This window comes from Haliotis rubra, unplaced genomic scaffold, assembly GCF_003918875.1.
Source record: "Haliotis rubra isolate DU_JTF1 unplaced genomic scaffold, ASM391887v1 Scf309, whole genome shotgun sequence".
NCBI lineage: Eukaryota > Metazoa > Mollusca > Gastropoda > Lepetellida > Haliotidae > Haliotis > Haliotis rubra.
The window spans coordinates 518,162-530,659 of record NW_025766979.1 but is presented as its reverse complement, the minus strand read 5'-3'; the positions used below and the strand labels follow the sequence as shown (position 1 = coordinate 530,659).

Below are 12,498 nucleotides of genomic sequence, written 5' to 3'. Positions count from 1 at the left end.
AAAAATATGCTTAACAATTATGGGAGGGGGGTAGGTGTCATTGATTTTGTACATGACATGCAGGGCGGGGTCACTTACTTTGTACATACTTTTTTTGTTGGGGGGGGGGTCATTCACATTGTACATGCTTTACCATTAAAATCATCACCATCCCCCTTGCCATAAATTATGAACAGTCCCTAATATAGCAATTATTAACTGGAGTTTACTTTACGTCTGCATAATATTTCTATATTTTTTATGAGCTCTAGTGTAATTCAAACGAAAATGTGATATCAACAATTTATGTGAAACAACATGAACCACTTCGTTAAAGAATCGCCATACTTGTATCGTCTGCTAGCGAACACCTGTCAGTAGAGTTGTCTCCTCTTGTTCATTTAAGAACCAATCAAATGAAGAGAAATACGTCAAGCCCGGTCCGATTCAGCATGGTTACAGGACGCTATTCAAGTTCCAGCTGACGTTGAGAAGTTTCCTCGGAAAGATATTATCGGACAACATGGGTTCTTATCGGATATTACATACTGTGTAACATGAGGTACAAGTCATTCAAGTTAATATTTTCACATCTGTCACTGTTCCTATTCTGAGTTTCAATTTTTGAAGTGTAAATTTAGGTTTTGAAACTTCAAACAGTGCCTCAGTTGACGGGTTTGATCCGGTGGACAAGCGAATGTAATGACAGCATACGCCGGAGCGGGTATACTAAGTGATTAGGAAAATTCTTCTAATTTACAAATAATTTTTTGAGAATTTTTTAGAACATGGGTGTATTGCTTAAATAACTGAGCCTTTTTTCAGTTTCTGTCAGAATATTCTGGACAAATTCAAAACCATAAAACACATTCTTAATTGCCTTGAACTTTTCACTAGCCAAGTCACTTGGCAAAGTACTACTTCTGAAATCTGGTCATAAGACTCTTTCCTTGTAAGTATGGCTTTGTGTTTTAATCTTTGAGTTGTACTAATTTTATGCAAATTTGATTCAGTATTGTTTACATGAAACATGAGTAGAAATCTACATCATTGTGTACTTATGTATTATCGCATTATCTTTAATGTAAAAACTACAGCTCTGTTGAGTGGGATTTTCATTATGCATTCAGACAGTATTTTTGTTTTGTTTTTTGTTCTCAAGCAAAGACATTTCTAAAATATTTTTTTATTTGTAAGCAATAAGAATATAGCAGAAGTATGCAAATTAGTCCTGTTATAACATTATCTGGTGGTATGAAGTGTCTGTTTTACTCATATATTTATGTTTTTAATTCCAATTCACTATTTTCTTTACTTTCAAGTTGCATTTGATATTTGATAGTATAAAAATTATTCTATGTTTTCACAAGTCCAAAAATGATCTGCTATAAAGTTAGTTGATATGCTCCTCAAGTTTGTCCGTTTTTTACAGGTCCAGACCCCGGCTTGTTTTACTGCCTCGTCACTCTTAAACAATTTGTTCAACTGATGCAGGTTTTTGTTTATTTACTTATATGACATCATGTAATTTCTACACAATAACATTATACTGTTACACTATGACTTCTGAACAAACCAGTCCACCATCTTCCAAATGTTGAATGTGGTGTTCCACAAGGAAATACCACCAGTCTTTCATGAATTATTAGTCTTGGACTTGTAGATTTATTTTAGTTTCAAATCATGGGCCCAATGTTAAAAAGATTTTTCGGTCGACAAAAATAGAAATAATGAAAGACACAGCTCCAGATAAGATTTAGCTCATGTGGGTACTGTACCCACTGTATTTTTTTTGGAGTGGGTATTATGAATGTTGAGTGGGTATTTCATTTTCCGTTACCCACTGCTTTCAAATATGTGCGTATTTCAGTCATTTTACTCACCTAAGTATTACCTCATTGAGTAAGATTACTAAGCAGGTATGTTCTGTCATACCTAATCAAAACCAACTTAAATAGTATGGAAATGATTTCATAAAAAATCACTCATCCTATACTAACTGCACAACACTAGTCCTAAACAGTACAACTTGATAACAATCGATGTCTTTTTCATTACGCAAGCAATTTTTATAAATATATTCCGTACGCATTTGTTTTAAACATTTTGTGTATCTAACATTTAAATGCGTAATTGGTACGCAACAATTATTTTTCAATGCGTAAATTGAAATTTTCTACGCATATTTTACCCAGATATGCAGCTTATCTGGGCCTCTGGAAAGAAATGTCTCTTATGTTATTAACATCATAATATTATTTTATGTTTGGTTCAGCAAGTATCAAATCAAAATTACAAATGCACATATTCATCAATATATTTCTGTTTCCAGCTGACTGATGATCACCACTATGTCTCGAACAGGAAATAAAGGAAAGTCAACGCGACCTCTCGGATCACTCCGACACAATATCTCAGCACCAGACAAAGTACCGCATATTCCTCGACTGTTAAATAAGATAGATGGGACATATCAGGGTATCCAAGGCAACGCAATGTCTGTACCCCCACCGACATCGCGGGAATCCACACAGAGGGAGAGTGCAGGAGATGCAGACAAGGGGAAGAATTCTGCCCGGTCTACTGGATCATCTAGTGTCAAGTCACAGGACCTTGTGGATAGAAAGGAACTGAAAGATGCTTTGGTAAGTTCTGAAATTATTATAGATGCATCACAGGATGAAACATAGGATAGATTTTGATAAATACCTGTACCGATTCTCTACCATAGATTAGAGATTTAGTTAATATATATTGGAGAAGGAAATATAGAAAGTCTGGAAGAAATCAACACATTTCAGATGTAAGCTGAGATGTGACACTTTTATGGATGGTTTACTAGCAAAAACAGCATTCAGAACATGATTTAGAAGCAGCCTATGAATACAGGGGTGGAAATAACTTTAAAATTGCTAGTGTACTCCGGTACAGCGGCACATGTAAAATCACTTGCCCTGATAATTTTTCCACTATCCGTTTTCTTGTTGATTTTTTTAATAAACAACATAATTAACATTTGAAAGTCAACTGGACACCGGTACAGTGTGATATACAAATTTGCTTGCCCGACAGAAAAAAACACTGGACTCGGACGTCAGGCAATGGGTTATTTCCACCCCTGGAATATAGATGTAACTTTGTGCACTGTGTGTGTGAATGAAAACTTTATTTCATCTCAATAGTGTATGAAAGAAATTTTCAATGGCACAATTTTCATACCAATAATTGTTAATATTTCTTCCCATCGGTGATATTGGAGATCTGGAGATATTGCTGTAACTTTCCAAAACCAAACATCAGTGATGACTGGGTGGAGGTTATTTACCGTTATTGAATGGAGACTGTGGATATTGAAAGATTAGGATGAATGTCAGTGTTGAATCTTGAGCTGGGAGGATGCATACATTCTGTAGACTGTCAAATGTCCACTTTCTAGAATGATTCAGATTAATTTTCTTAGCACCTGGATTCAGGAACAAAGTGAAACCTGTATAGAATATTCCCAGATTATGGTATTATACAGATTTTGGTTTACATACCATGGCACATGAAAGAACAGGATTTATGAAGTATCACCAACAAAATGTATATTGTATTATTACCTTCTTGTCTTTTTGCATTTGAAACTGCCCATTGATATTTGGTTTTCTAAAAACAAGAACATATTATGCTACTCTAAATGATTCACTTGTTGTAGGAGTTGTTGACAACTTGTTTGTGAAAGAAGCAGAGAGAAAAGTACTAAGATCATGTCTTTTTTGCTCTGTGTGTGTATTTTTAGGCAAGAGAGAAAGAGCTGAAGCTGATGATTGCAGATCTAGAAAAAATCATTGAGGAGTTACGGGCCCTACTGGCCTTGAGAGACCAGGAGATAGCTGACCTTCAGGACAACATCCGGATACAGGTTAGACCTCATAAGAAGATGTTGCATTGTTGGGGTCCACAGTTGTCAGAATTGTTTATTAGTTTTCCTTCCATCTTTTTTCCTATCTTACTGAAAGTGAGATTGAAATATATTTTAACCATTTTAAAAATAATTCTCTTTCTGCACAAGTTTGACATGCATGACCTTATAGCAGCAACCTTGGATGGGGTGTAACCACAATGTTGATTTAGTTGCGGCTTCTCTGATGGCTCTTATTGTCCCCCACCGCAACGCAGAACGGGGGACTATGTATTCAGCGGCATCCGTATGCGTCCATACGTCCTGATTCTTGTTATCGTGATATCTTGTACCCAATGTCTTCAAATGTGGTGACAGCCTACATTGGGGGATTACGCAGACACCAGTCGATTTGGGTGACCTTGACCTTATCTTCAAGGTCACCATGTCACTTTGAACACTTTTCAAACTCTTGTTAACACGATATCTCATGGACTGTTGTACCCAATGTCTTCAAATTTGGTGACAGCCTACATTGGGGGATTACGCAGACGCCAGTTGATTTGGGTGACCTTGACCTTATCTTCAAGGTCACCACGACACTTTGACCACTTTTCAAACTCTTGTTAACGCGATATCTCATGGACTGTTGTACCCATGTCTTCAAATTTGGTGACAGCCTACATTGGGGGATTACACAGACACCAGTTGATTTGGGTGACCTTGACCTTATCTTCAAGGTCACCATGACACTTTGAACACTTTTCAAACTCTTGTTAACACGACATCTCATGGACTGTTGTACCCAATGTCTTCAAATTTGGTGACAGCCTACATTGGGGATTACACAGACACCAGTTGATTTGGGTGACCTTGACCTTATCTTCAAGGTCACCATGACACTTTGACCACTTTTCAAACTCTTGTTAACGCGATATCTCATGAACTGTTGTACCCAATGTCTTCAAATTTGGTGACAGCCTACATTGGGGGATTACCCAGACACCAGTCGATTTGGGTGACCTTGACCTTATCTTCAAGGTCACCATGACACTTTGACCACTTTTCAAACTCTTGTTAACAAGATATCTCATGGACTGTTGTACCCAATGTCTTCAAATTTAGTGACAGCCTACATTGGGTGATTACGCAGACACCAGTTGATTTGGGTGACCTTGACCTTATCTTCAAGGTCACCACAACACTTTGACCACTTTTCAAACTCTTGTTAACACGTTATTTCATAAAACATTGCACCCAATGTTTTCAATTATATCGACAGCCTACATTGGGTCATTATGCAGACACCAGTCATTTCAGGCATCTTGTATGTGACCAAAAAATAAAATATTGTAAATAGAGATATTCCATTCTTAAGCGGCGGGGGACATTGCCATATCAGTGGCAAACACTTGTGATATCTGATATTAGTCCTGACATGTTTTGGCAGAGAAAGAATGGTTTGAAATGAAATGACAAGGGTGAAAACTAGTCCTTCATATTGACCAGTGTACACTCTTTCCTTAAGAAGATGATTTTCAGTGAAACAAAGGTGTTGCTTACTTGTTCAGGGGGAAGAGCACAAGGCTGTCTTGCAGAAAGAGAAAAGTAAACATGCAGACACTCAGGCACTCCTGGAGGAAACTCGCTCAGAACTGGAGGATGAACAGAAACGGCTAGATGCAATACGCAAAGACATGTCCCGCAAACTCAGTGAACAGAAGACAGAGGTGAGGATGTGGCTCTCACATCTGTGCCATCATATTATTAATGCATATAAATATTTTGCTGTGTCCACTCCCTATTAACCTGGTCAGTGGATCAGTGTTCATTTCAATTGCTTTCTCAGCTCCCTGGGAGGTATCCAGTTAATCTAACTGTCAGGCTAGTTCTGTCAGACTTTGGGATAGATAGTGATTATTAGTAGTGTGGCATATTTAGTGAAGGGCTATAGATAATGAAACACTTCAGAAATACAATTGTCTGACAACAGCATGGAAGGCTGCTTATGTACCGGTAATCTACCACTGAATTTTCTGGGCAAGATTTTGTTATTTAAATACTATAGTGTTATAACTTCTTTGAGTGGTATTTTAGAAAATATGACATACAATACTAAACAAACTTTATGGGTAGCAACTTCTTTTATTTTCGTGAGTGTGACGTTTCGATGTAGGTTCTTTTACTATTGTCAAGCAGGAATGACAATGGTATGAGAATCTGTATCAAAACATCGCACTCATGAAATAAAATAAGTTGTTATCCATAAAGTTTGTTCAATATCGTAATGTTACAGCTGGAATACTGTCGACTGCAGCCTAAGGTATCATTCACTTGTATCAAGGTATTACTGTTATGGACAATTTATTTTATGGTGTGATCTGTCACAGCTGGAGATAAAGTATGCAGAGATGTTATCTGAAAAAGACAAGGAGATCTCAATACGTGATGTCAAACTCAACAGGCTGAAGCAGCAGATGGCTGACGCTCTGAAGGGGAACTCCTGGTAAGTGAAGTGGACAGGGAGAGGTGAAATGGACAGGGGGTTGGGGTGAAACGGACAGAGAAGTGTCAGGTGGATTGGGACAGTTGGGTTGGGAGGGGTTGGGTTGGGTTGATGGGGAGGAGTCACATGGACATAAGGGGTCAAATGAATAGGTAGGTTAGATGAACTGGGTGGGAAGAGTCAGGTGGACGGGAAGGGACACATTTGTGAGAAGGTTCTGGAGGAGAGGGAGGGGTCACATGGACATGCATGGTCAAATGAACAGGGAGGGGTGTAATGGACAGAGAAGAATCATATGGACAAGAAGGATCGGATGTATTGGAAAGGTCAGGTTGACAGGAAGGGATCAGGTTTACCTTCAAGGTGTGAGAGTTGTCAGATGACAAAGGAAGGAATTCTTGACATTGAAGACTAATGCTGAAGGGGTCGTTGTCAGCACAGGTACTACAGAAATGTACCACAGACACCTTTCTGTATACAGAAAGGTACCCTAGCCAAAGTTAATGTACAGAATCGTACCCTAGGACGATCCCATTCTGCATCGCGATGAGCGCTAAACCAGTTTCTCGAACGCGTACTAAAAATTATTCCTGCCTGTCAAACCGCAGAAATATTCAACATGGCAGTGCGTGTTCGTCAGGAAGAACTATATACCTTCCTTCCGCTGTCAGTTATAAAATATCAGACAATCGATTTTTCTAGAGCATGACGTCCCCTGTAGTCCGTTTTACAGAAACTTGAAAGCTGTCTACAATGGGGGTGACATACTTCGTACATATCCAGCACTGTTCTCTCAGGAGCGAAACTTTTTAAGTTTTGGGTGTCCTGAAAGGGCCGTTTCCAAATCGTTCCCACCAACAGCTCTCGTAAATGAACATGGGAAATCGTCATCATCTTCTTGATCGGAACTCTCATACTGTCATATGAGCTCCATATTCGATTGCGTTAGAATACAAAGTGAACACTCGGCGATGCAGTGAAAGCGCTCGAAATCAGGCGATCTGGAACAACACCACAAACCGGTTTCGGTTTCGGCTTGAGAAATGTGGACTCCTCTGCCGTTTAGGGTACCTGGTACGTTTCTGTACATTAACTTTGGCTAGGGTACATTTCTGTATACAGAAAGGTACCTGGGGTACATTTCTGTAGTACCTGTGCCGACAACGACCCCTTCAGCAAGACTAATAGTATACCATCATTACATTGGCAACTAGATCCCAATCACCATGGCAATATTACATCTCTTTGTAGGGAACGGCAACAACAGCTCGAGGAGCTGACCAAGGAACTAGCACGTATTCAGGATGAAGCTGACCTCCTCCGGATGAAACTCAAGGCTTATGCAAAGAACAAAACAGTAATGTATTATTGCCCCACTATAAATGAAAGGAGCATATTCTGCAATTTGACTTGTTGAAAGTTCTTAAATAGGATTTCTAAACCAGAATTCTTCTCATCCTCTATATCGCCAGGGCTCGCGTGTCAATAAACCTGCACTTCATCTTGGATCTATTCACTTGGTTCTTGCTATCTTAAATTACATGTCTATATATTTCCAATAACAGATTACCAGCCGATCAAACGTTAAGATAAGGAGAAAAGAAAAGGAGAGAACTCATATGTCCATATTTTTTATATTACCCACCCAACTTGCATTCTGATTGATACGATAGGCTCAGCATTGTAGCAAATCAAGGGCAGGTAATTTGCAATTACCCATACAAGCACCAAGTGAATGGATCTAGTGGTTAGTGCTGGTTTTTCCAAAATGCAAACCCTTGAAATATTCTTTACTGTGTTATGAATACTTTCTTGATAGTATGGATATCACAGTTGTCAATCATTTGATCAATATTTACCAAAAGTTGTTCTGATTTTGATGGTTGTTAACTGCAACCAGGTTGCTGTTGTGCAAAGTAATCTTAGCTAAGGTTTGTTTGTACAACAGCCCCCGTGCATTTTAACATGACAGTTGTTACTAATACTGCTGCTACTGTTACCGCAACTGATGCTGCTGTTACAATGACTTCTTCTACTACTGCTGCCACAGCATCTACTCCAGCAGTGGATGGTGTAGTTACCAGCCTGATCCCAACATGCTAGGTAGGTAGATAAGGTTTTAGGGCGACCTTGGGCCTTAAAAGGCCTCTATGCGCCCAAATCCCAACATGGTAGTGTACAGTGTGTTATCTCCCTTGACAGGGAAGCTGCTCAAACTGCCCTGATATGATGGCCAAGCTGGACCGTGCCCACCTGATGGTGAAGGACAGAGATCACACTGTGAAGGAGCTGAAAGCTGTGTGCAGCAAGCTGGAGAAACAGCTAACTCAGCAAGACCAGCTACTTAAGTCCTGGGCGGACAGCAAGGGCTACAAGGCCGTGCCTCCAAAATGACCAACACTGAACACGTGATTTTCAACAGGAACACTTTGTCAGGGTTTGGTGCATGGCTGACAAATTCGGAGCTTATTTTGTGCCAATTGGATAGACAATCTGACAGCATACATGCACCAAAGGGTATTACTTACATATAAATATCAATATCATATCATCATATAGACATGGTATGGAGATATTTATTGAGACATGATATTTCTTACTGATAATTGTTTGAGAAAAGTTCAGTTGGCTGTCTGCTGTCTTCACAACTCCATTTCTGTCTGAACAGACAGAAGAAAAGAGGGATTAAGTTTTCACTCACATTGGTGCAAGTGACATAACTTAAGCCCAAATATTCTTTGGTTTCATTATACTAAACGCATGTTACATTCTTGCATTTCCATATCAAATGGAGTTCATTTAGTATGCAGATAGCATGGTATAATTTTGCATTTCATGCCATATATGGATGGAGTTGATTTAGTATGCATATAGCATATATTCTTGTACATCATGCCATATATGAATGGAGTTCATTTAGTGTTCATATAGCATGGTACATTCTTGCATTTCATGCCATATATAGATGGAATTCATTTAGTATGCCTGAGGCATATATTCTCGCATTTCATACCATAATTGGATGGAATTCATTTAGTATGCCTATAGCATATATTCTTGCATTTCATGCCATATAACATATGGATGGAATTCATTTAGTATGCCTATAGCATATATTCTTGCATTTCATGCCATATGGATGGAATTCATTTAGTATGTGTATAGCATCATGTATTCTCAAATTTCATGCCAGTGAAATGTGACACAGGGACTTTAAAGCAAACCTGGTCAAACCTCAGATGAAATATATTTGTGCAAATACTTGTAAACTGTCACTCATACTACATACCTCCAAGGCAACACATGGGACCCTGCTCGAGTATCACAGAGTTTGCACATGTTGGTTCATTCTGGGTTTCTTTAAAATATGTTACTCTCTGTCTTCTGGATTCAAATGGACTATGAATTGCTATATCTGCTGACAAAAACTATTATTTTTCCTTATCCCGACTCATGATTATTATGCTTGTCTCCTCCTATGCGAATGATAGTGGAACACTTGAAATTCCTTGTAGTTCCCTTGAAGAGGACGTAAAAGTACACTCACCCACGATTTCAGCTGAGTTTGTCGTTGACTGAATCAGTCAAGCATTTTATTACAGCACAGTGTCCTATATTATATTGTAAGACAATTTTTGTTTATGTAGTCCATTAACTTGCAATCGTTGTATTGTATTGTACATACTTGCAACATCATTTTAGATGCCAGTATTCTTGTTGTGCCACATGATTGAAGAACCATTTCATTGATAAACCACATTATACAGTGAGACCCAAGATACCCGGACCCCAAATATCCGGAAACCTCGCCTTCCGGTCAATTTTCATAAAAAACAATCTCTTACGTTATAAAAGTGACTGTCTATAACGGATATGCGGTTTCAGTTCCCTACGGTATATTTTACAAACCAACCGTCTAAATCAACACAAAATTAACTCACTTATCCGCACAAAGCTTTGATCTATGGCTGACCGTGTGAAGTGCTAATCCAGGATTAATGACCGATCAGCAGGGTATTGGTGGTGATTAGTAGGCCTATCTGGCACAGAGTGAATTGTAATTGGCAAATCAAAATGACCATGCTGTTTTGGAAGTGATTTTAAACCAGAAGTGTACCGGTATGCTCGCTTCACCGAAAGCATGGATGACAGAAATCCAGATATCCGGATATTCAGTTATCCAGACGATTTACACAAAAATGAATGTGTCTGGATATCCGGGGTCTTACTGTAGTTGCATAAAGAATGGCTGAGATAGTCAATAACCCTGTCTCCTTTCCCTTCTCTCTACTCCTGTATCCCTCTTGTCTTTACTATCTTCATTCTCTTCCCCTGTATCCAGCCCTTCTATTTCCTCTCTACCAGTGAAGGTCCGGGTTAGAATATTTATCTTCAGTAACCCATGCTTGTCGTAAGAGGCGACTAACGGGATCGGCTGATCAGGCTTGCTAACTTGGTTGACACATGTCATCAGTTCCCAATTGCGCAGATCGATGCTCATGTTGTTGATCACTGGATTGTCTGGTCCAGACTCAATTATTTACAGACCGCCGCCATATAGCTGCAATATTGCTGAGTGCGGCGTAAAACTAAACTCACTCACTATTCGATTATCAGCTTGGGTGAATCCTATGTCTGGTGTCCCCATGTCATAAAATGGCATTATGAATGATAATCGGTTTCTTAAATGTATTGTTCGTGAGTCATTTCTTCACCTTTTTCCTCCCAGAACAAGCCAATATCCAGATATTTGTCCACATAAACCACATTGACATGTATCTCCCCTCTAGTCTACAATCTACACAATGTTGTAGCTGCTGCAAGGGATCAGGTTTCATGTGACATTCAGTATGTATCTGCTTGTAAGTCAGAACATGTAACCTGACACAGGAAGGCTGTTTTCATACATCAACATTGATGCATGTATGAGTGAAATGACTCAGTATTTCAAACATTCCTCATGCCAAAACAGTTTGTTGGGTTTTGTTTGTCATTTACAAAATGTTATCATTTAATGTAAATAATACTAATTTTTCCTTATCCTGACTCATGCTCTTTTGCTTGTCTTCTTCTTCTTGCGAACATAATGGAACACTTGTATCTCCTTATTTGAAGCTCCCTTCAAAATAAAATCACTAATTGGTACTCACCACGAGTTGCTCCCCTTTGTCTCCCCTGGCGGGAAAGGTGTCGCCACCCTCTGGCCATGTGCTCCACTCTCTCCTTCTTCGCCCAGTGAGCAGGATGTGAGAGCGCCTTGTGTCTCCTTACACACCATATCCTTTGATAATCTCTTAGTTTTACCTCTCATAGGTTACTATAGAGGCATAGCTAGTATCCTTTACTATTTGTATTGATTAATTATCGTGATTTCTACTGTTTATTCACGCGTATTCGTGATTGTTCAGCTAGCTTTACGCTGATGAAAATCTGTACGATTTGTAGATTACGCTTTTCTGCCTCCCATCCACATGTAATATGCCCTAGTTGTTCTAATGCCTTGCGCTTAATTCCGCGCTGCAGTTACTGCATTAATTTATCTCATTCTGCATTTAATAAATATCATCTTTATGCCTCTTAAGACGTGCTGCAGATAGATCACGCAAAACAAGGGCAAAACATGGCAGAGAGTCCAGATATTCCATCCAGTCAGCTGCTAGCGATCGACCCTCTCCCGCCTGGTGTTCTGCTAGAGACCCCTGCGGCAGAGGAACGTGGACGAGTCCGTTACCTCGAAGAAACGACCGCCTCCCCAGACATCCCGTCCATTGCAGACTAAGTCTAAGAGGGTCTCATCGCCGCTCTCAACGCAGATTGAGGACACCCAGGGCAGCGCAGACTTCCAAAGGGAAATTCACGAAGACAGCAAGAACTTTCTCAGCGAGATCGCTCCAGCAGCAGAGTTGGGCCTCTACGATGATCAGCCGATAATCATCCCGACTTTCACGGCAGAAGAAGCGACCGGTGTCAGCGACTGTGACTTCTGCAGAGATCACCATGCAGCCTGATGCCTCTACACCGGCGTCAGACGTCATTGATGTGAACCCCATCGCAGAAAAGACGCCCGGCGACTTCGCCACAGATCATCCCAGAAGACATGATGCGGCAGATTATGAACATCATGGAGGAC

At 39.7% G+C, this 12,498-nt stretch overlaps 1 protein-coding gene across 1 annotated transcript; it reads left to right on the top strand.

Annotated features, from left to right (window-relative positions):
- The first annotated feature begins 430 nt into the window (after window positions 1-430).
- LOC124283045 (centrosome-associated protein CEP250-like) lies at window positions 431-10,464 on the top strand. The gene is made up of 7 exons (XM_046719061.1): window positions 431-541; window positions 2,312-2,624; window positions 3,761-3,883; window positions 5,434-5,592; window positions 6,253-6,368; window positions 7,620-7,725; window positions 8,571-10,464. The coding sequence occupies exons 2-7, from the start codon at window positions 2,319-2,321 to the stop codon at window positions 8,760-8,762; spliced, it is 1,002 nt and encodes a 333-aa protein (XP_046575017.1). The 5' UTR covers window positions 431-541; window positions 2,312-2,318; the 3' UTR covers window positions 8,763-10,464.
- The last annotated feature ends 2,034 nt before the right edge of the window (window positions 10,465-12,498 follow it).

What these genes read in the sequence shown, in the direction of transcription:
- LOC124283045 (XM_046719061.1), top strand. Translation starts at nt 2,319, where the DNA reads ATGATCACCACTATGTCTCGAACAGGAAATAAAGGAAAGTCAACGCGA. An exon ending in AGGAACTGAAAGATGCTTTG is followed by an intron (nt 2,625 to 3,760) that starts GTAAGTTCTGAA and finishes GTGTATTTTTAG; the next exon opens with GCAAGAGAGAAAGAGCTGAA. An exon ending in CTTATGCAAAGAACAAAACA is followed by an intron (nt 7,726 to 8,570) that starts GTAATGTATTAT and finishes CTCCCTTGACAG; the next exon opens with GGAAGCTGCTCAAACTGCCC.